Below are 24,594 nucleotides of genomic sequence, written 5' to 3'. Positions count from 1 at the left end.
TTAACCTAACCCACTTGTTGGGAAACTGGATTGGGTCCAACACTAGTTTTCAACCATGTCTGATTTTACACTTTACTGAAGTCAGTGGAGATTTATATTGGGCGGTGTGTAAAACCAATGTTCCACCCAATCCTGTGGGTTTCCCATCTGGCAAGTCAGGTTAAAGCTATCCCAGGTAATTAGCCTCCGGATCGCCATTTTGAAATTGGCTAAGCAAAGGCAGCTTCCATTTTAATTCTAGTTATTTCAAATCTCTGCAAGAGGAATGAGCAAGTACTAATCTTTGCATTGTGAACATCTATTTTTAAAAATTCTGTTTCATTAACTCAATTAGTGTCAATATATCACAGTTTTGCTACTGGGGATAATGTGATACCATAGCACTAAATATATGGAGTGTGGCTGAAAGGAAAACAGATGAATACACTTCAACCTATTCGAATACATACTGCCATAAATTTGACAAATTAAAGAATGGAATTGGTATCCAAACTAACAGTGTAAGCCTTGGATCCAAAGCCTAAATATGCTGATCTTATCCTAGAATAAAGAATAGAAACACATAATAATGTTGCTCTCCCTGTTTAATTTGCAAAATGATGAAAGATGCCTGTATATTTATTTCCTTCCAGCAATCATTTGGGAAAATTAAGACTGAATTTTATGAAAACTCACTGGTAATGTGCAAGTTTTGAGTTTGCACTCATCCAGACCAGCAGTCTCTCAGTAGCAATGCAGTACACGGGCAGCATCCACAGAGCAAGTGCAAATTAAACGCATGCAGCAAGGCCAATAGGCAGTGTAAACATTGGACCAGGAATAGTGGTATGCGGTACATAGCTGAGCAAACCCTCATAATGAAAGGTTCAGTTTCTGGTCTGTGAACTAGCTAACTTCAGCCAGGGTGAAAGTGAGGGCAATATAATTATATATTTCCGGGGGAGAGAAAGGAAAAAAACAGCTTTCCTGATTGTTCATCTATGGAGATCAGGGGCGACATATGTGTGAAGACCTTCAGAGTAGGATAGACTGCTTATACGTGATAGATGGTAGTATTGGTATGGCAATGCCAGATTACCATTGCTATGGAACCATATCTAAATATAAGACTAGACCTCTGGGAGAGAGGAAAGAGGCTGACAAGGTGAAAGGGGAACACTCTACAAGAGGTGAAGGCAGGTGCACAGTATTACTTGATGCAAAATCGCATAAAGCTTTCCAAGGTTTTTATTTGATAGAAATGTTCTTTGTCTAAGGATTGATTTATTATGGATGATGTCCTGCACAGACCTACTGAGACCTACTCAACTGAGATCATGTCTGTCTTTGATGCAAAAAACAAAACCTACATGATGCACAACATAAACCCAACAGCTGAGACACTGTACAACCTGAAAGTAGCCAAGACAGCTGTGCAAAGGACAGGGAGATACTGCACAAACAAACACTGGATCAACTTATGTCAAGAAATCCAAACTGCATGTGATAAAGAAAATCTACAAGCTATGTATAGGGATCAAGACAGCACTTGGTCCTGCCATCACCAAAGTTGCTCCCCTGAAGTCAGCAGATGATGAAGTACTCACCAACAGAAATAAACAGTTGTCCCGTAGAGCTGAATATTATAATGAGCTGTGAGTTGGACATCTCCCAATCTGCGCTTGATGTGGTCCCACAATTTCACCAGAGCTCGTCAAGGCCATACACTGCCTAGCGAACAGAACCTGGCAAGACCGGATTCCCAGCTGAACTGCTCGAGCACAGAAAGTCCTATCTATCGCCACACCTTTATGACTTCCTCCTTCTCTGCTGGAAAGTAGGTTCTGTCCCACAGGCGATGCATGCTGCCAAAATCATCACACTATACAAAAACAAAAGTGACAGAAGAGACTGCAACAACTACAGGGGCATCTCACTCCTTAGTGTCATGGGGAAGTTCTTTTCTAGGATCGTACTTAAAAGATTCCATTTACTTGCAAACAGAGTGTACCCAGAAGCACAGTGCGGTTTCCGTGCCGGCAGATCATGATCTTCTCCGTATACCAGCTACAAAGAAGTGTAGGGAACAAGAGTATATCCCTTTACCTTACTTTCATAGATCTCATTAAGGCATTCAACACCATCAGCAGAGCAGGGCTGTACAAGATTTTGGCAAGAATTGGCTGTACACTGAAGCTCCTCTGTCTCATCTGCTCCTTCCATGACACCATGCACTGCACTGTACAGTTTGATGGCTCCACTTCCGACAGCTTTGGAGTGAAGAATAGAGTGAAACAGGGTTGTGTCCTAGCCCCCACTCTGTTTGGCATCTTCCTCCCCGTGCTCCTGACTTTTACCTTCCCTGCATATATGGCAGGAGTGGACTTGCACACTAGGTCAGATGGTAAGCTCTACAATCTATCAAGGCTGAAAGCAAAGACAGAAACACATCATGTCATGATCAGAGAACTCTTCTATGCTGATGATACTGCGCTAGTCACTCACCGGGAAACTTGGCTACAAAGACTCATGGACTGTCTCATACTTGTAACTTGTTCTCCTTGACCATAAGCATCAGAAAACTGTGGTCATAGGACAAGGTGTTGCATCTTCGCCCCTGATCACACTAAATAAAACCCCACTGGAAGTGGTTAGCAAATTCTGCTATCTTGGGTCCACAGTGACAGACAATCTGTACCTTGTTGCAGAGCTCGATGTGCGCACAGGGAAAGCAGCTACCGCCTTTGGCCTACTCGTGAAATGCGCGTGGGATAACACCAAGCTGACCCTCAGAATCAAGCTGATGGTTTATAAAGCCTGTGCTCTCAGCACTTTGCTGTATGGCTGTGAAACATGGACGATTTGCAGCTACCAGGAAAAGAAGCTCAATAATTTCCAACTTTGCTGTGTCTATGGCACATTGTCGGTATATCCTGGCAGGACAAAATCACAAATGCGGCAGTCCTCTCAAAGGCAGAGCTCCCAAGTATGTTGGCACTAATCAAACAGGGGCATCTTCGGTGGATTGGCCATGTCTGCAGGATGGAAGAGGGTCCCTTACCCAAGGACCTTCTGTATGGTGAAGTAGCCAGGGTCAGACTACCAGTGGGGCGCCCAAATCTCTGCTTCAAGGATGCTTGCAAACATGACATGAAGGCCCTAAATGTCAACTGTTGCACCTGGGAGTCACTAGCAGATGAAAGAGAGAAATGGTGACACATCCTGTGGATTGGTGTGCACTACCACGATGACCAATGGCTGCAGCAGCTTGGCAACGGACGCCAACGCCAAAAACCACAACTCACATCACCACTTGGTAGCTTCGCGTGCGGCACTTATGGCAGAACCTGCCTCTCAAGGATTGGACTTCACAGCCATCAGCAAAGCTGCACCAAGAGAAAACACCCACCTAAATGGATTGTTTGCTGCATGTTCATCATCTTTCGTAGATGGAAGGATGCCAAGCAACCTAAACAAACTTGGTCTTGTTTTATCTCCAGGAATTTCGGCAGATTTAGTTAGATAAACTTGAGTGAGGCGAAGCTTTAAAATATCTGACCTCCGTGTGTCTCTTGTCAGTAATTTTCCATAATTCCTGATATTCCTGAGCTGATCCCTGTGCCAGTTTTGTATCAATTGGTTTAAACTTCACACACTGAGGTTTTTTTTTCTTTATTGTAGAAACAACCTGGGAAAGGCCGACTAGTGCTCCAGGGACACCAAAGAGTCCAATATCTCAGATGAATTCCTTGCCTACAGGTAACTAAACTTTGAATAACTATTGACTGCTAAAATAAACTTCAGAAATAACCTTCAATTTTCTTTCACTTAAACATTTTCACACCTTGGGTGAAAGAGCAATGGATCCTTCTTAAAAAAAACAAAACAGAAAATGCTGAAGAGGTGCAACGGATCAGTGGGTCTCTATGGAGAGAAAAAAAACATGATGTCTTAGGCAAGGTCTTTCTTCAAGACAGAAAAATAAAAGATGAGCATCTTAATAGAATCAGAAAAAGGAAAAGGGGGAACACAAACAAATTTACAGTTACCCAAGCAGGGACAGGAGGTTAATAGAACAATTTTGTAATTCAGTACAGTATTTGGAAAGTGCTTATTGCTCCTAATTCATTTAAATTAACAATTTCGAGGAGGGAAGTAAAAGCAAATTTTTAATAGTTGCCTGGTTGAAGTATGCTCATGCATTCTTTAATCCCCTGTTGGTTGACCCCATTTCTCTCTTACCCTCAATGTTGAGTACATAAACAATAACAACTTATATTTATGTCGTGTCTTTAAACATAATAAAATGTCCCAAGGTACTTCACAGGAGCATTCGCAAAACAAAATATGACACTGAGCCACAGGAGATATGAGATCAGATGACCAAAAGCTTGGTCAAAGGGGTAGGCTTTAAGGAGTGTCGAAGGAGTTTCATGTGCAAACGCGCCATGAAATCCTGTGACATTGATCACAAGTCGTGGGAGTCAGTTGCCAGCATTCGCCAGAGCTGGCGGGCAACCATAAAGACGGGGCTAAAGTGTGGCGAGTTGAAGAGACTTAGTAGTTTGCAGGAAAAAAGACAGAGGCGCAAGGGGAGAGCCAACTGTGCAACAGCCCCGACAAACAAATTTCTCTGCAGCACCTGTGGAAGAGCCTGTCACTCTAGAATTGGCCTTTTTAGCCACTCCAGGCGCTGCTTCACAAACCACTGACCACCTCCAGGCGCGTATCCATTGTCTCTCGAGATGAGGAGGCCAAAGAAAAAAAGGAGGAAAGCGAGGTAGAGGGGAGGAGAGTTATAGGGTGTGAATTCCAGAGTTTAGGGCCTAGGCAACTGAAAGCGTGGCCACCAGTGGTGGAGTGATTAAAATTGGGGATGCCCAAGAGGCCAGAATTAGGTGAGTCCAGATATCATGGAGATTTGTAGGCCTGGAAGAAATTACAGAGATTGGGAGGGGCGAGGCCATGGAGGGAATTGAAAGCAAGGATGAGAATTTTAAAATTGAGACGTTGCTTGACAGAAACATAGAAAATAAGAGCAGCAGTACGTCATTTGGCCCTTTTGGGCCTGCTCCGTCATTCAAAAAAGATCGTGGCTTATCGTCTAATTCAGTATCCTGTTCCCGCTTTCTCCCCATATCCCTTGATTCCTTTGGCATTAAGAAATATATCTATCTCATTGAATATATTTAATGACTTGGTCTCCACTGCCTTCTGCGGTAATGAATTCCACAGGTTCACCATCCTCTGAATGAAGAAATTTCTCCTCTTTTCTGTTCTGAATGGCATACCCTGTATTCTGAGACTGTGACCCCTGGTTCTGGACTCCATTGGGAACATCGTCCCTGCATCTAGCCTGTCTAGTCCTGTTAGAATTTAATTAGCTTCTATGAGCTCCCCTCTCATTCTAAACTCGAGTGAATATAGGCCTAGTCGACCCAATCTCTCCTCATACGTCAATCCTGCCATCCCAGGAATCAGCCGAGTAAATCATCTTTGCACTCCCTCCATGGCAAGAACGTCCTTCCTCAGATAAGGAGAACAAAACTGCACATAATACTCCAGAGGTGCTCTCACCAAGGCCCTGTATAACTGCAGTAAGACATCTTTGCTCCTATACTCAAATCCTCTTGCAATGAAGGCCAACATACCATTCGCCTTCCTAACTGCTTGCTGCACCTGAATGCTTGCTTTTACCGACTGGTGTACAATGACACCCAGGTCTCGCTGCACCTCCCCCTTTCCCAATCTATCACCATTCAGACAGGGAGCCAATGCAGGTCAGTGAGCTCAGAGATGATAGGGGAACGGGACTTTGGTGTGAGTTAAGACATGGGTGGCAGAAAGAGTGTTCGATGACGTCAAATTTACGGAGGGTAGAATGTGAGAGACAAGCTAGGAGTGTCAAGTCTAGAGATAACAAGGTATGAATGAAGGTTTAAGCAACAAATGAGCTGACATAGGGGCGAAGTCGGGCGATGTCATGGAGGTGGAAATAAGCAGTCTTAGTGATGGCACAGATATGTGGTCGGAAGCTCATTTTGAGGTCAAATATGATTCCATGGTTTCAAATAGACTGGTTTGGTCACAGACTGTTGTCAGGAAGAAGGATGGAGTCGGTAGTGAGGGAACGGAGTTTGGAGCAGAGATCGAAAATAATGGCTTCAGTTTCACCAATATTTAATTGGAGGAAATTTCTGCTCATCTAGTACCAGATGTCGGCTAAGCAGTCTGATAAATTAGCAACAGGGGAGAGGTGGTAATGAGATAGAGCTGAGTGTTGTCAGCATACATCAGAAAACTAACGCTGTGCTAATGATGATGTCGCTGAGGGGCAGAATGTAGATGAGAAATAGGAGGGGGGCAAGGATAGATCCATCGGGGGACACCAGAGGTAACTATATGGGAGAAGGAAGAGAAGCCATTGTTAGTAATACTCTGGATACAATTAGATAGTTAAGAATAGAACTAGGCGAGAGCAGTCACACCCAGCTGGACAACAGTGGAGAGGTGTTGGAGGAGGATGGTGTGAAAGATGGGTATGGATTTTAGAGTCGACAACATGTTCAAGGACATTGGAGAAGAATGGGAGATGGGGCGTAGATTTCAAGGACAGTGGGATCAAGGGCTGGTTTTTTGAGGCGAAGGGCTGATGACGGCAGATTTAAAGGAGAGAATTTTAATGCAGGCAAAATTTGATACCATTTTACAGAGAGGTTTGTGAACAACTTCCACCACCTCCTTTTAAAAAAAAAGCTAAAACAACCAATAAGATTTAACTAGCTACATCGAAACATGAGGAACAACAAGCTGCAGCTTTCAGCATGCTGACTGCAAATGGCTGCTCCTCCCAGACCATGGAACTACACTCTGCACAAGTCAGCACCTTCGGGAAAGAGGGGAGAAAATTATGGAGAAAAAAATAATAAAACAATTGTAAAAATGCCAATTAAGGCAGATGACTCATTGTAAACATTTCTTTAAAACTTCAACTTGAACACATTGGGGCCTAGTTGCAGAGTGGCCATAGGCAATTTATTAGAAGTCTCCCTTCAGAAAGACTGATATCATCTAATAGCATGACTTGAAAAATAGATTTCTGAGAATTTAAAGGATTATACATGCAGCAAAAAAGTTAATGCAACAAGATAGCTCTTCTGCATTCTCTTTGTTATTTATGACTAGGGCGCTACTTAATTCACTGTCAAATTCTACAAATTTCACGGTCACAGCATTTTAAGGATCATGAATTTCACGATTTCACGTATTTAAATCATAAATTTCATGGTGTTGCAACAAACCATGAAAATGATCTATTTAAAACTAAAAAAAGACCAGGAAGATTTCTGGTTTCAAATGGTGTTTATTGTCTCCTCAAAAATTATTGTAAAAAGCTGACTATAAATAGGTCACACACTATCAGCATGCAGAATTTGGCTTCCAAATTCTTTCACTTGATGGAGTGCAGTCATAGTTGTGGCTGTTTTTGATTTGCACATTCTGACATTCTCACTTGACTGCTAATACTGGAGATTGTTTCTCTCAAAACTGCACTGGAAGCCCTCCCTCATCTACCAGTAAGCGAGGTGAGCCTTGTGTCAATCACTAAAATGCACAATGTTCGTAACATGCCCAGCAATCAGTTATGCCTTGTCAATAAATAAAATGCATGTAGTTCGCAAAATGGCTGAATTCACAGAGGACCTGAGATTTCATGGTCTGTGACGCATTTTTCATGGTCTTGAATTTGGTAGGGCCCTATTTATGACTGACATGAGAATTGAATCTATGGTGTAGGGCCAAAGCCTACTTTGAAATCACAGAATACGTAATGCTGAGGCGTATTTACTTAGCAGAATTTTTATAACTTAAAATATGCCCTTGATTCAATTTCAAATTCAATTTTATTGTAGGTAAATCCCATATAAACAGAGTAAGCTAAAGTCAATTGTTGACTCCACTTGTGTCATTATGACTCACTGGTACTGTGCATAGCTGATTAGATCTTTCCTGTAGCGATTTGTTGGCTGCCTTGTGTGTTTGAAACGTGTGATATCACATAATGGACTGATGAAAGATGGCTGAAGTCATAACTGGTATTATCATCCACACTTTTTGTAGCAAAGCACAGATTTATAGCTTTCATCAAATTATATTTTCTTTTCATTGCTGCATATATTGGCCACCTCTGACAAAAACTCCAAGTCTGTCTAGAAAATGAGCCACTTCCAGAGATGCCCATGGAAACTATCCCTTCCGTTGGGCCTTTGTCCCACTAACACCAGATTTTTTACTTTGCCATGCCCCAGTAAAAAAAAAAATCTCACTAAAGCAAATGCTTTATTAGGAGGAAGTTTAATGCGCATTATCTCAGACCAAGGATGGGAAGTGATCAGTGTCTTGAAAGTAGTGGATTAGCGCAAAACAATACCTAAAAAAAAACCCTTGTTTTTGGACTGCATCGAAGATCAGACCAGATCTGTCTTTTATAATGCAGCTGCTTGTGTTTGTATTACAGTGAATGGCTTTCACTCGTCAGGGAGTCTGTCACACCATTCAGAGACCTCGCACATGGCCTTGAGAAAGACCAGCAGTGATCCACAGGTACGTTCTTCACCCTCCAACACACCTTTGGCACAAAAGTGTCATAATCCTGAAGAGTGGAACTTCCAGCCCTGCACTAAAGATTAACTCTTAACACACAGTGTTAGTGTGGCCAAACTGCAGCCACAGCCATTTTTGGCCATCAAACTGTGGCAATTTTGTTCCCAAAACCCGGTGAACTTAGTTATAGACATGTGCTTATATGTTCTACTCACTGCTTTGTTCTGTTTTTGGATGTCTAGAAAGGCATTTTCTTGCTTCATTGGTGGCTAACTCCTAAATCGGAACACCAAGTTCTGTTAGTACCTTGCTTGATTGAGAGATATGCAAATCAATGAGAACATTGAGTTAAACTTCCTGTGAGACTCCATGGTCCACATTTTATGCAATCTGTTGTATTAGAAATCGTTTCATTTCAGACAATAGTGCTGTGTATCTGGAATTGCTTGCTTTTTACTTTACATTGCACTGATGATATAGAAACTAGCGTGATTGTGATTTGGCTTTCCCTCCTGTCAATACAGAAAATGATTGCATTGGCATATGAGGAGTGGAATTGCCAACCCTCCTGTCATAGAGTCATAGAGCGATACAGCACAGAAACAGGCCCATTGGTGCATCGGCATCCTGTGCTGTAATTTCTGTAATTCTCTCCTTATATTGAGTGCAAGCCAATGGAATGGTTTAGAAATGTTGTTACTGAGTGGAGTTCAGGACAATGTGTCTGGTGAGAAGTGTGAAATTCATGGAGCCTGCTACCCTAAATATAATCGCTGTGCAGCTCAGGTCAGACTGCCAGCCGATTTTGATGTGTGAAGTTCGTGTCGGGATTGTCGCTGAATGAGATACCCATTTGAAAGTTGCCATTTTCATGAAGAACCTGAGTCCAAACCAGGGTCCAAGGAGATAACGAGAGAGATGGAGCTTATTGAGAGTGACATTAAATGGGGAGTTTGACCAAACCTTGTGTAGTGCAGGGAGATTTAGGCTGTAGTTAGAGGGTGAATATAAGTGGATTATAGGATTACTATTAGTAACAGACAGGTTATCAAGGCAATACACCAATTACTACCAGTTACATGTAGACTGAGTTATTGTATAACTGGTGCTTCCAGTCAAACTGGTACCAGTTCTCACCAGTTATCAAGTGGGAAATGAATTCCAGTTCATCAGCTGAATTGGTTCCAGCAATCCAGTTGAATGTCCCTGTTGAACTGGTTCCATGCATCTGACTGTTATTGGTAATTACTGTTAGTTATCAGTGCAATTTCAGTGAGTTACTAGTGGAATCAAAGTTGCTCCCACTTCTTCTTTCCTCCCCCCACTTTTGGTTTCCTCTCTTTATTTATTTATTTTATTTACAGATACAGCACTGAAACAGGCCCTTTGGCCCACCGAGTCTGTGCTGACCATCGACCACCCATTTATACTAATCCTACATTAATCCCATATTCCTACCACATCCCCACCTTCCCTCAATTCCCCTACCACCTACCTATACTAGGGACAATTTATAATGGCCAATTTACCTATCAACCTGCAAGTCTTTGGCTGTGGGAGGAAACTGGAGCACCCGGCGAAAACCCACGCGGTCACAGGGGGAACTTGCAAACTCCGCACAGGCAGTACCCAGAATTGAACCCAGGTCGCTGGAGCTGTGAGGCTGCTGTGCTAACCACTGCACCACTGTGCCGCTCGGTTTCCCTTCTTTGTCTGTTCTTGCACAACAGCTGCTGGCATTAAACCACAAGTAAAGATAATCAACGTTGAGGGACCCAAGTTTTTATAAGATATACAGAATAACATTCCCAGATGCCATGTGGTCAGCCATTATCGGTCAAAACTTCGAGGAATATCTTGAACCGGACTTGGTAACCTCAATAAGGAGTGAAAGTGTCTCCTGAGGTGACCACAGAAACCATGTCTGGAATATTACATTGGGCCAGAAGCCCCACCCACTGGCAGAAAAAATCTATGGTGAGCCCGCTTCCACCAGGCCTGGAAACCACACCGTAATTTATGTGGCCCAGGCCTTTAATTGGCCTCAGGTGGGATGTCCGCCCCCTGAGGCAGGAAGTCCCACCTCCAAGAGCTGCTGGCCAATCACTGGGAGCAGTGGCCACTGCTGGGATTGCACCCAGCCAGGACCAGCGACATGGACAAAGCCCTGGAATATAGGTAAGTGTGTGGGGCCTAGCCGGGGACAATTGGCTGGGCCTCGGCAAGGCAGGGGGGTGGTTTCTGCAGGGGACGCTTGAGGTGGGGGCAGATGAAGAGGTGTTCCAGTTTGTGCCGTGGGGTGACCCTCCGTCGGACAGGGGGCCCCCTCACAGCACACAAGGAGGCCTCCAGGTTTTACTGGATGGCCTTCTGAGCTACTGAATTGCCAGCGATAGTGGGAGGAGGCCCTTAAGTAACAATTAATTGGCACTTTGTACAGAGTCCTCAATCTGAATTTCAATCGGCTCTGCAGCCTACAGTAGGGCAACAACATTCATTTTGGGCCTCTCATGGACAAGCATTGGGACTACAGTAGAAGGAAGATCGAGCTGCTGTGCTACTTGTGAGCTCTTCCAGTGCCTCAATAGGCACATAAAAACCGGCATTAGGCCCATAACAAAACAGCAGTTTTTGTCAAGTCCCACATAGTTTCTTTACTCTAGGCAGACACTTAAGAGGCAGAATAAAGACTCCCTTTTGCCTATTCATATGCTAATCTGTTGAATGGGCCCATTGAGAGGATTGCTTATCTCCTTATTTACAAACTGCTCGAGTGGAGACAGTGAATTTGTTTTTAAAGGGCCAGCACCCCAAATTTAAGGCAAAGAAGAGCTCAGAATAAGGTGGTCATCTGTTAGTTGTAACATGAAGGGTATCATTACATCAGGTTTGTACACAAAAGGGAAAACCTGTTTCGTTGTTTAAAATACAAAATTAAGAAATTTTTCCTACTCCCCACTGCCTCCTCTCCCTTGTTCTAAAGGTAATGATCTATGCTGGGGATAGTTCCACCAGCATTGACACACCCTCCAATGCCTCACTAGTTTAGCCATTCTTCCTCCATGAAACTAAACTGCAAGTCATGTTAAGCACCACATAAGTTCAATCTTGGGAAGTATACAGTAAATGGCAGAACCCTTAGGAGTATTGACAGGCAGAGAGATCTGGGCGTACAGGTCCACAGGTCACTGAAAGTGGCAACGCAGGTGGATAAGGCAAGAAGGCATACGGTATGCTTTCCTTCATCGGTCGGGGCATAGAGTATAAAAATTGGCAAGTCATGCTGCAGCTGTACAGAACCTTAGTTAGGCCACACTTGGAATATTGCGTGCAATTCTGGTCGCTACACTACCAGAAGGATGTGGAGGCTTTGGAGAGGGTACAGAAGAGGTTTACCAGGATGTTGCCTGGTCTGGAGGGTATTAACTATGAGGAGAGGTTGGATAAACTCGGATTGTTTTCACTGGAACGACGGAGGTGGAGGGGCGACATGATAGAGGTTTACAAAGTTATGAGTGGCATGGACAGAGTGGATAGTCAGAAGCTTTTTCCCAGGGTGGAAGAGTCAGTTACTAGGGGACATAGGTTTAAGGTGAGAGGGGCAAAGTTTAGAGAGGATGGGCGAGGCAAGTTCTTTACACAAAGGGTGGTGAATGCCTGGAACTTGCTGCTGGGGGAGATGGTGGAAGCAGGCACGATAGTGATGTTTAAGAGGCATCTTGACAAATACATGAATAGGATGGGAATAGAGGGATAAGGACCCTGGAAGTGCAGAAGGTTTTAGTTTAGACAGGCATCAAGATCGGCGCAGGCTTGGAGGGCCGAATGGCCTGTTCCTGTGCTGTACTGTTCTTTGTTCTTTGTCATCGCTCAGGCATATCACTGGATAGCAGATATCTGTCACCTTATATAAAAACAGCTTCAGATCATGGAATGATCAGCATAGAAGGAGGCCATTCGACCCATCGTGCCCGTGCAACCTGAATGAAAGAGCCGTCTAATTAATCCTGCTTCCCTGCTTTTTCCTCATAGACCTGCATTTTTTTCCCCCTTCTAGTATTTACCAATTCCCTTTTGAAAGTTACTACTGAATCTGCTTCCACCATTCTTTCAGTCAGTGCCTTCTTGGCCATCATAACTCGCTGCATTAGAAAAAAATTCTGCTCACCTCCCCTCTGGCTCTTTAGCCAATGATCTTAAATCATCGTCCACTGGTTACTGACCCTCCTGCCAGTGGAACAGCTGCTCCCTATTTACCCTACCAATGCCCTCATAATTTGCTAATTCTAGTTATAGATGATGTGGACTGGTGCCCCTTATAGCTCACTGGCTATATGGACTGCTCGGTGTAATACTAAGCTGCACAATATAGCAAGCTGCCAGCTGATACCTGGTCGTTGCTTCAGAAATTGATGTTCTCAAGGGTGAAGGTGTGAGATGCCAGTTGGCCTTGGTAGCATAGATAAGGAAGGGGAAACAAAAGTGTTCAGGAGTGCGAGGCCGGTCTAGCTGATGACCCCTTGATGAATTATGTGTGCGTTTAACATCTCATCTGAAAGATGGACACCTCCAGCATAACTGCAGCCCAATGCAAGTGGCCACTTTTACTGGGAGAAAAAAATGGTCAGGCCTGATGTGATCCATGTGTTGTGATTTGTTATTTTTGAGGGTTGAAAATAATAAAAGGAAGATAACCTGTGGAGCTTGGAGCGCTGGTGCAGCATCCGCATTGATATGTGTGAGATTCATATCTGGTGCACTGTTTCTGTCCAGGACGCATTCTCCAAACTCAGCTCAAATGGAGTCAGCAAGCAGCCAATTATTCGAGTGTTACTCGCTTGAGAAATCCACTAATTAATTTGAGTGGGTGGTGTGGGGAAGCACGGCATGTGACTATATAATAAGTGAAGCTGTAAAGTTCTGAACAGTGTGGGTTTGGCTGAGAAGGGGTTAATGAGAAGGGTGCACACATCGGGAGGAAAGTGGTGGAGGGGGTGGGGGGAAGGTTGGAAGTTCCTGTGTATCTAGTCTCTTAGTTGATTTCCCACTTCCCACCGGCATTCATGCACTGATTCGCTCGCTTTTACTATGGCTGCCTCGGGCGGTCACTGAAATCTCCAGACGCCCTCAATTTGTCTCACCAAAGAGATCTGACGAGTTTGAGTCACAAGTCACCAGTCTGGCCAGAGAGGAGGGGGGAGGACTTGGGGAAAGCTGGGTCAGAACTGGCTCGGAGTGAGCTGAAGTGACAAGAGTTCAGCTCTGACTTTTTTTCCCTTCCTTGAACAGGATGACTACTGACGCTTCCTTCTCTTTCCCTCAGAATCCAGGAGTAGGGTCACCCACCCGAAGACAGAATAAAGAGAGCACCATTACGGTGAGTACGCTGTTTTTAAGACGCAACGGGAAAAAGCCCACCCAAAAAAAAACAGCAAGACTTGTTGTTAAAATTATCTCAGCAATTTGTTGTTGCTATGGTGATGGAGCTGGGTTGAGTGGGACGAGTGGAAACTCAGAATTATTTACAAGTGCCGAGAGGAATTGATTCCATTTCCAGATCTTTCAAGAGACAAATATTTTATTTCAAAACTCATTTTTCTCCAATCTCTGAATAGCCTAATACTTATAATGATGCATTGTACATTGAAGCCAGAAGAAATATGTGCATCTAGAGAGAGAGAGAGAGGTTTGATTCAGTGTTACACAGTCTGTGAACCATGGGGCACAAAAACCTGTAGCTCGCAGCTGTGCTCCATTCTATTTGTAGTGAATTAACCATATGTTTTCCAAGCTGTCTTTGGTTATTTAGGTTTTGTGCTAGTGTTTGCTCCCATAAAGGTACATTTTGTGCCTGGTGCAGAGACTTTCTTAAGTTAATCACTGCAAAAATCAGTTCCATATTAGCACCCTCCTCTTGCAAAATCACTTAAGCAGGAGATATTGAGGTGCTGCATGGTGCTATCTTGCTTTATCAACCTAGCCACAAAGTTAGTTGCGACCTTTCTCTAGGCACCCACATGAACAGCAAAAGTTCCTCACTGTCACGGCTGTATTTTATAAGGTAGGTGCCAGCTCCTGATTTTCCAACTTAAACAATGGTGCAGCGAGAAAAACAAAACATTAAAAAAAGACTCGTATTTATGCTTCATGATCTCAAGACATCCCAAAGAGCTTTACTGCCAATGAAGCAGTTTTTTCAGTCTAGTCACTGCAGTAATGTAGGAAATAAGACAAGACAATTTGTTCACAGTAAGATCTCACAATCAGCAATATGATGATGACCAGATAATCTCTTGTAGCGATGCTGGACACAAGGGAGAACTACAAAATAGTGCCATGGGATCCTTAACATCTACCCAAGAGGGCAGACTGGGCCTCGGTTTAATGTCTCATCAGAAAGTTGGCACCTGCAATAGTGCAGCACTCCCTCAGTACCACCTTGGAGTGTCAGCTAGATTAAATGCAAAAGAAAACCACTCGCACTGCACTGTGCTTTATTACATGGATGTCTATCCTTTTGTCTTGATCAGTTGCATAGCTGTGTACCATGAAGTCTCTGAGGCCATGTAAAGATGTTTAAAGCTGTGGTCTTGTTAAGTTGCATATAAGTTGGTGACAGTGAAGAATCTCGGTGTTATAATTAGGATTTATCCACCAATGAGGCCATAACACTGAGGACAGCCCTTTCCAAACCGCATGTAATTCAAATAGGGCAAGCCAATGAGTAATAAATGAGTACAAATAGCACCGAGTTGACTGAATTTCAGGCTTCTGATTTGGATACCCCTGCAATATTGAATTCCATAAATACTCTTAACACACTATTGAAAGATGTCTTCAAGATCAAAAACAAAGAACAACTAATAAGCTTGTTGGTTGCTTTACAAAGCAGAAGATAAACTCCGTATACTGTTACAGCAGAACTGCTGCTTTAAACACTGTCCTAAATAGGACTGCTATGGCTTTGACTAGGTGAGAACTTATTACACTGCTCCAATTGCTGAGCTAATCGATTTCCACAGAACCTTCCTATTAGTCCCATATTAGCTAGTGTCTTCAGTAAATGTTCAAATTGTTGCACCGTATTGATTCCCACTTAACAGCACAAATTGTTCATTATATGGGTAATGTTGTGAGTTAATTCTCCCATCAATCCTTGGGCAGACAATCGAGGAGTGTGCAGCAAAATTCCAATTCTATGTTTCTGGTAGGTGAGACTCTGTGCTGAGTGCATGAACTTGTAGCAGTAACCCTTGAATATCCCATAGCGATATGCTCCACACACACTGCTTGGTAAAAATTGCATCTTGCAGTTCCGCAATAGCCCAGCTGTTTAAAGTGCTAAGTAGCTGAATCATATGGAACAGATTTCATGGCCAATTTTCTTGCTTCTCCTCCATTTTCCTGGTTCATGCTCCAGTCCAGAGACTTGGACACATAATCAAGGCTGACAGCACTGAGGGAGCACTGCACTATTGAAGGCTGGAAATAGGAGCTGGGACTGTTTGTGGGTCCCAAACCCACCCATGGGGTTGGGGTAACAGTCATACTTTGTGAGCCATGTCAGCCACAGTCTGTCAACCTTTCACCGGTTTTGACATCTGCTTGTTTTTTGGTAGCCTCATCCCTCAAGTTTCAACCACGATGCATAGCTAGTTCTCTGTTCTCCAGCCCTTGTCTGATAACAAGGCACTGCTTCACTCCGCCAACCCCCGATCTCCAAGCAACCAGCTCACATGGTGCATCTATTACAAATTTAGCAGCAAGTTAGACATGCCTTCATCAGACCTCACAGGTATTAGTCCATCCACTTTCCCCTTCAGCAGTTCAGTTACACCACATTGCTGTCTCATCACATATCCTACATCGCTGCTGTGGACTTGTTTACCACTTTTAGCCACGCACACTACTTTCCCCACATACCAGGTTACATATAGTTCACGGGTTGGATGGTGGTCGCCTACACCTGCTGAGTAGTTCCAGTCTTTTCAATTTTTAACCCAAAACAGAAGAACTGGTTGTTTACCACGCTGCTGATTTTTGGAGCTTGTCTGTGCAAGCTGGTTACCATGTAATCTACATTACAACACTTCAAAAGTATTTCATTGAATCTAAAGCACTTTGGGACACTTTGAGATTGCCAAAGGCTCTATAATGTAAGGTTTTTTTCGAGGTGTTTCTTCCTTATTGGATTATGGATGATAAACATTGTGCATTTGGTCATCAGGCATTCTCCAGCACCTTGCCTAAGTGGAACATTCTGCATGTGTGAGCTTTGACATTGAGTGTGGCAGGATATTCGACTCTCTAGGGCATCTTAGTTGAGTCCAGATCTTGTTCTCACCCAATTATCCATGTGCATGCACTTAAAGCAAATGCAGTTGCATTCAGGACAAGGCATTTCCAACAATCTTACTTAACTTTCTCCCTAGCTTAGTGCTACTGAAGGCAATTATACTGTCGCCACTGCTTTTGAGACTTGAATCAGCTAACTTTGCCCAGCATAGCCTTCAGGGGAGCTAAACGATGTCAATGTGGGCGGCGCAGTGGTTAGCACTGCAGCCTCACAGCTCCAGCGACCCGGGTTCGATTCTGGGTACTGCCTCTGCGGAGTTTGCAAGTTCTTCCTCTAACCACGTGGGTTTTCGCCGGGTGCTCCGGTTTCCTCCCACAACCAGAGACTTGCAGGTTGATGGGTAAATTGGCCATTATAAATTGCCCCTAGTATAGGTAGGTGGTAGGGGAATTGAGGGAAGGTGGGGATGTGAGAGGGTAATGGGATTAATGTAGGATTAGTATAAATGTGTGGTTGATGGACGGCACAGACTCGGTGGGCCGAAGGGCCTGTTTCAGTGCTGTATCTCTAAATAAATAAAAAATATCTTACTCTGTGTCAATTTCACACCACCAGTCTGCTGGGAAGGATTAATTCATGCAAGTCTAATGGTCAGGACATAACTTGTCAAGGGCAGTTTGGTTGGGGGACGGCAGGAATGTGACAATCCACAATTTTTGGCAGTGAAGAGCATCTTGTATCCAGTATTCAGTCTGGTTTGACAATGTAAGACGATGTCTTCTGTATTCTGCAGCCTGATGCTGTGGGTGTGTCACTGGCACTGAGCCTTTAGCTTCATAAAAACTCTGAAAGAACCCAAACATTCATCCCTAATAACGGTGATATTGTAATTACAGAGCAGTCAATTTTATCACAATACATGATGAATAATAGATGTCTGGCAGTAAGTTAAAAGGCAGTCATTCAATCAAGCCATTCTGTTGATGCCATAAATCTCAAGCGCACGCCTTGAGCAGAGCTGCGAGATTGAATTGCTGCTTTTCTTGCTGTTGGGTTTTTTTTTCTGAAAAAAACCAACACATTTTGGAGTTATCTATCAATTATTTATGTTTCTCTAGATCATGTTTACCTAAGGGTTTGGTCTTCATACTTGACATTTACACATTGATTGTAGCAGCGTATCCAAATCGTAATCTTTGTAAAATGATCCACGTAGCATTGGTGAAGCTGTCCTACATTCATGACGGTTTTTCCTATGTATACTCAGCAAAATAAAAAGCTCCTGTGCAGCAGCACACATGGGGACCAATGATATTTTTTACTCTGTTCAGAAGCACTTGCAGTTTTCCATATTTCAAATCTTTGTTACTTACAGACCAATTCAATAGCACTAATGGAAGACATGAGATTAGTGATGTGAGCCCAATAGAGAAGAAAATAGACAGTGTCAAATTGTATCTTACTAATGAGTTTCGTGTCTGTCCAAATTCACTTAGTGTTCCCCTGGCTTTCTAAGCATGCAGCATAATTGAGAAGCAGGCACTCGATTAGATTTAACCATCACCAAGTATCCACTTCAGCACCAACTAAAATATTATGTAAATGAAAGTAATTGTAAACATTTGAATATTTTAAGTTGTAACTGAAGTCCTACTCATGCCCTATGTATGCCCTGGGGAAGCCTGGAACTCAACTTATGAGCAAGTCCAGCTGCACTAGATTTGCCAGAAGTTCAGTTTCAAATTTTTGAGTAGGTGAGCAGCACCATGGAAGACTGACTTTGTTAAAACGTGCAGGACACCGAGAAGCACACTGCCACAGGTTCTCAAGTGGCTGCCATCATCATAGTCATCATCAGCCCTTAACAAGTTTTATCTCAATACTGCTGCCATTAAGGCCTCTTGATAGCCTGCTACTACTCCTCTCTCTTGTGTACAGTCTGTATGTTCAGCTATTATCTATCTGCTACTTCTCTGTTGGAGCAAGTGATGGATTGACTTGAACTGCCCAGAAATTATGATGCCTTTTCTGTGAGTACTCGTTGCATGTATAGGTAATCTTTAATGTGGTGACTTCTTGAAGCTGCCTGAAGTATCATACCATTCTTGTCTCAATTTTCTAAATCAGAATTTGTTCTTATTAATTTGCTCTCATTTCATCATTGTTGTAATTATCATAAACCCAATAACTTTCCTATGCAGATGAATTCAAAACTGAACATTTTTGGTTTCCCTTTGCCTTATATGACCAAGACTAGGGCTGATTGCTGGAAGGAATGGCTAGGTTCATGGGGCATTGATCAAATTTGACTCCAGTTACACTATTATTGTTTTAATTTCCAAATGTTACTTAAACTTCGCAATTGCTGTGATGCAGTTGAAACTCTACCACTTGGTATCCTTCGAGGATCAACTCGAGATGAAGGACAAGTCTTGCATCACTCTAAGTCAAACTCCTCACTAACTTGTTAACAAAGGCTGCTATCCGTCTATGTTTTATTAACAGGCTCTGGATGTAGGTCATAGAGACATAAAGCAACAGGCCTCTTGAGATGCACAGGAGGTAGAGATAGGATGAAAGTTGCCCCATGGATATATTCTAAATTTCATTGTTATATAACCTGAAGACTTATGTAGTTATCTGAACTCTTGTGTGTTAACGGTTGAACAAGCTGACAAACTTGTTCAATTTGTAATGTATGCATTTATTATTGTCTCTTTTTCATTCTCCTTTGGGTATGTGCCACCCAAGTTCATGCTAAGATTTTAGATGCAGCTCAAAGTGATAGGGAAAGTGGTATGCTCTGCAATAACCACAAGAAATCAAGTATAATTGAAGTTAGCTGATAGGAAGGGAAGTTTTTAAAAATTATATATGTGTGTGTGTAGATAATTTGCTTCACAAACCACTGACCACCTCCAGGCGCGTATCCATTGTCTCTCGAGATAAGGAGGCCCAAAAGAAGATAATATATATATCAAAAAACCCTCCCAATTCCTCCACTGCTGCATATTGGAGCACAGTTCCACCGACACCAACCATCTAAGCATTTTGTCCCAAATGGTGGTTCTTCAACTATTCAACTGTATGAGGCATCACCACTGAGTTTGATCATTTGCTCAACCAATATCCATCCACACCCAGGAATGTTGAGGCCACTTGTAACACCTTTACTGCTGTTTCAACTGAGATCATTTAACTCAGCAGACTGGTGAACCTGTGAACAGGAGTAAACCAATCATTCTCTCCAGTCTGTTTTGCCTTTCAGTTAGGTTATGATCAGCACTTCAGCTCCATTTGCCTGCCTTTGTTCTATATCTCTTGATGCCCTTACCTAAGAAAAAAAATCTATTGGTCTTTGTCTTACAAATTTCAATTGACCCAGCATCCAAAGCCTTTTGGAGGATAAAGTTCCAGATTTCTACTGCCCTTTGTATGAAGATGTGCTTTCTGATTTCACTCTGTATTACTTGGTTCTGATTTAAAGATTATGCCCCTTTGTTTGCGGTTCACCCACAGTGGAATAAGTTTCTCTGTATCTAACTTATCAAACCTTTTATCATTCCAAATATCTCAATTAGATCATATCTCAACCTAAATGCAAGGGAATACAAGCCAAGTTTATGCAACCTGTCCTTATAATTTAACTCTTTAAGGCCTAATATCATTCTGGTGATTCTGCACTGTACCCCTCCCAAGGCCAATATATCTTTCCTAAGGTTCGGTTCCCAAAACTGATTGTAGCACTCCAGATGAGGTCTGACCAAGGTTTTGTACAACTGAAGCATAACTTGCTCACTTTTGTACTCCAGCTCCCTTGAGATGAAGGCTAACATACCATCAGTCTTTCTGATTTACTTTTTAATCTGTGCTATAGTTTTAATGATTCACACCTAAATCTCTTTGCTCGCTCACATTGACTAGTCTCTCCTCATTAAGGAAATATTCCAATTTGTCTTTCTCCCATACAAAGTGGATGACCTCGCAATTATTCGACTGCAGTATGGCGAATTTCTTTTATTTTGCAAAATATCCTGTTTCGTCACATTGAATCTCCACAGACACATGTGACAAGTGGTTCTACAGTGTCTCAGCTCACACTGCTGTAGAAACTGGCCTGTTCATATTGTGGAATGGCTTCCAATCTCATGTTAAAAGGTTGTGTGCGCAGGCTGCTTGCAAAGGGTGCCTGCTTCCCGGGCTTCAGCTTCTTAGTCAATGACTGGGGAAGATCCACTTAGGTTGGAGGGAGGGAAACCCTACCTCAGCGCTTTGAAGTGTGGGCCTGAGTGCTTCAGCCACTCAATGTGCTGGTCACTGAAACACGACTGGCTCTGATGTGAAGATGTTTAGGATTTCTTTCGCAATTAGGATCATAGGTCAAATGTGTTGCTGTTGGTTGATGTGCACTACTTTCAGCAGCACAAGTGCCACCTTGCTCATGTTGCCAGGTTACTGTGGATTTCTGCAAAGCTGGTGACAGCAACCTGGCAATGTTTATGTGGCATCAGAGAGGCTGGTTAGCTGCAAATCAGTCAAGCGTTTCTGTAATTGCATAGCGCACGGACCTTAATACCGTAATGGCAACATCTGTCATTTGTGTTTCAAATGTCACGCTTCATTTCACTGAAAGCAAACTGTAGGTTGCCATGGTAACAGGCACTCTCGGTGGCACAGTCAATGCTGTAGTGTTGTTGATAACCTCAGGATTCACTGTTCACACTGACTAAACTCTGCTGTTTTGCCAGTTATTATGGGAAACTTGAATTGGATTTTCATTAACATTATTTTTTACATTTGACTTTCTTGACACCAGTATCTTAAAGGTGTTTTTTTTCCCAAAAATTATTATTGTCTCCAAAACACGGCATTGCCATATTATCCTTGTACATCCTTTACCCAACAGTACAGCTTTAGTTACCCTTCTGTTAATGCAGGGATTGAATCCGTCTTTGAAATTTTCTCACTGTGAATGTGTATGGCCAGCGAATTTAAAATCTGTGCTGAATTAGTTGATCTCAGCCGATATGGTAATAGTGGGTGATACAGTTGGCCACAGGCGAGGCAGCTGGTAAATCAGGTCACTCCTGATCACAAACCAATGCTTCCTCTTAAGCATTTTTTTATGTACCAATGTGAGGACAGGCATGAATAAGGCAATGATGCCATCCATTGTTCACTGGGTTGTCAGCACTGACTCTCCAGGCTCATACATGAGGAATGACTACTGGAGCACTACCTGTAGTTTGGGAATATAGCCCAGCAACAGGTAGGACTTTATGGAGCAAAGGAAGGACATTTCTGGAAAAAGGACAATAGAAATACAATTTAGCAGGTATTTTTGTATCAGTTCAACACAATTTCATTTACCACCACCCGCACCCCACCAACACCCCCCCCCCCACCCCCCCCACTGCCACAAGGCAAATTCACACTGTTTGAAGTCAGCTTTATTTTAGAGCTGAGACTTTAATCTGTGTATTTCACCATTCCTCCACCAGCAGGCTAATCCTCACCACTTACCATACTGCCAATTTATTTCATAGAGCTGTAATTAATGACTGTTTCGTAAAGAACTATTTTGGTATCATCCTTGTACTGGGAACCCACTGCCAGAGCTTTCAACTTCAGCTGGGGTGGCAGGGGTGTAAAACGGGCACTATCTTGTCAGCAGTCCTGCCCCTTGTACATCGCCTGATTTTCCTCAGCATTGAAGCCATAATGGACAGGGAGGGTATAATGGACAGAGCGTAGCGTAATGGGCAGGGTAGGGCATAATGGGCAGCTGTTTATAACAGGCAGGAGAGGGAAAAACTGGTGGGGTATATAATGGGCAGTGTGTAGTATAAGGGGTGGGGCTTTATAATAGGTAGTGTGTAGAGTAAGGAGGGGGGGTTTATAATGAGTGGTGTGTAGTATAAAGGGTGGGGTTTATAATCTTCTTTGGCCTCTATCTCGAGAGACAATGGATAAGCGCCTGGAGGTGGTCAGTGGTTTGTGAAGCAGCGCCTGGAGTGGCTATAAAGGCCAATTCTAGAGTGACAGGCTTTTCCACAGGTGCTGCAGAGAAATTTGTTTGTCGGGGCTGTTGCACAGTTGGCTCTCCCCTTGCACCTCTGTCTTTTTTCCTGCCAACTACTAAGTCTCTTCGACTCGCCACACTTTAGCCCCGTCTTTATGGCTGCCCGCCAGCTCTGGCGAACGCTGGCAACTGACTCCCACGACTTGTGATCAATGTCACAGGATTTCATGTCGCGTTTGCAGACGTCTTTAAAGCGGAGACATGGATGGCCGGTGGGTCTGATACCAGTGGCGAGCTCGCTGTACAATGTGTCTTTGGGGATCCTGCCATCCTCCATGCAGCTCACATGGCCAAGCCATCTCAAGCGCCGCTGACTCAGTAGTGTGTATAAGCTGGGGATGTTGACCGCCCCGAGGACCTCTGTGTTGGAGATACGGTCCTGCCACCTGATGCCAAGTATTCTCCGGAGGCAGCGAAGATGGAATGAATTGAGACGTCGCTCTTGGCTGACATACGTTGTCCAGGCCTCGCTGCCATAGAGCAAGGTACTGAGGACACGGGCCTGATACACTCGGACTTTTGTGTTCCGTGTCAGTGCGCCATTTTCCCACACTCTCTTGGCCAGTCTGGACATAGCAGTGGAAGCCTTTCCCATGCGCTTGTTGATTTCTGCATCTAGAGACAGGTTACTGGTGATAGTTGAGCCTAGGTAGGTGAACTCTTGAACCACTTCCAGAGCGTGGTCGCCAATATTGATGGATGGAGCATTTCTGACGTCCTGCCCCATGATGTTCGTTTTCTTGAGGCTGACGGTTAGGCCAAATTCATTGCAGCCAGCCGCAAACTTGTCGATGAGACTCTGCAGACACTCTTCAGTGTGAGATGTTAAAGCAGCATCGTCAGCAAAGAGGAGTTCCCTGATGAGGACTTTCTGTACTTTGGACCTCGCTCTTAGACGGGCAAGGTTGAACAACCTGCCCCCTGATCTTGTGTGGAGGAAAATTCCTTCTTCAGAGGACTTGAACGCATTTGAAAGCAGCAGGTTTATAATGGTGTGTAGTATAAAGGGTGGGGGTTTATAATGGGGGGTGTGTAGTATAAAGGGTGGGGGTTTATCACGGGTGGTATAAAGGATGGGGATTTATAATGGGGGGATGTCGTAAAAAGGATGGAAGTTTATAATGGGGGTGTGTAGGATAAAGGGTGAGGGTTTATAATGGGGGTGTGTAGTATAACGGGTGGGGGTTTATAATGGGGGGTGTAGTATAACGGGTGGGGGTTTATAATGAACAGTCAAGCTGATATTGCTCATTTTGCACTACTGCCAAAGTTGAAATTTCTGCCCACACAGCCTTGGGAATGGCTCAGAAAGGCAAACAGCTCATTTGTAGTCCTTTCGAAAACAATGGCCCAGGTTTCATTGTGGTAATGATGGCGAAACTGTCAGCGTCCACTGCCAATTGTCCAATGAAACTGACAGCAACTTTGGGAGTTCAGACATGCACAGAATGACACAGAAATGCAGAGGTTGCTGTCGGTGAGTCTACTCTCTTCCATAGAGTCTGCTGTAGAGGTTCCCACAGACTGTTATCTCCATTGCAGTCATGAATTGACAAGTAATTCCACTATTATAGTATTAATCTCGCTTTAAAAACCTTTGAAAATGTTGCACCTTGTTGAATGAGGTGTAACA

At 43.5% G+C, this 24,594-nt stretch overlaps 1 protein-coding gene across 2 annotated transcripts in view; it reads left to right on the top strand.

The window, feature by feature from the left end:
• The window catches only part of gas7b (growth arrest-specific 7b), a 462,775-nt gene that overhangs the window by 309,141 nt on the left and 129,040 nt on the right, over positions 1–24,594 (top strand). The window contains exons 3-5 of one of the 2 annotated variants that reach the window (XM_068057958.1): positions 3,661–3,738; positions 8,498–8,583; positions 13,907–13,960. In XM_068057958.1, the coding sequence (XP_067914059.1) occupies positions 3,661–3,738; positions 8,498–8,583; positions 13,907–13,960 (218 nt within the window). The remainder of the gene's footprint in view (positions 1–3,660; positions 3,739–8,497; positions 8,584–13,906; positions 13,961–24,594) is intronic. The other variant, XM_068057959.1, reaches the window with a different exon arrangement.

Source organism: Heterodontus francisci, chromosome 26 (genome assembly GCF_036365525.1).
Source record: "Heterodontus francisci isolate sHetFra1 chromosome 26, sHetFra1.hap1, whole genome shotgun sequence".
Classification (NCBI taxonomy): Eukaryota; Metazoa; Chordata; class Chondrichthyes; order Heterodontiformes; family Heterodontidae; genus Heterodontus; species Heterodontus francisci.
The sequence above is the reverse complement of the archived record's forward strand: the minus strand, read 5'-3'. Positions and strand labels throughout refer to the sequence as shown.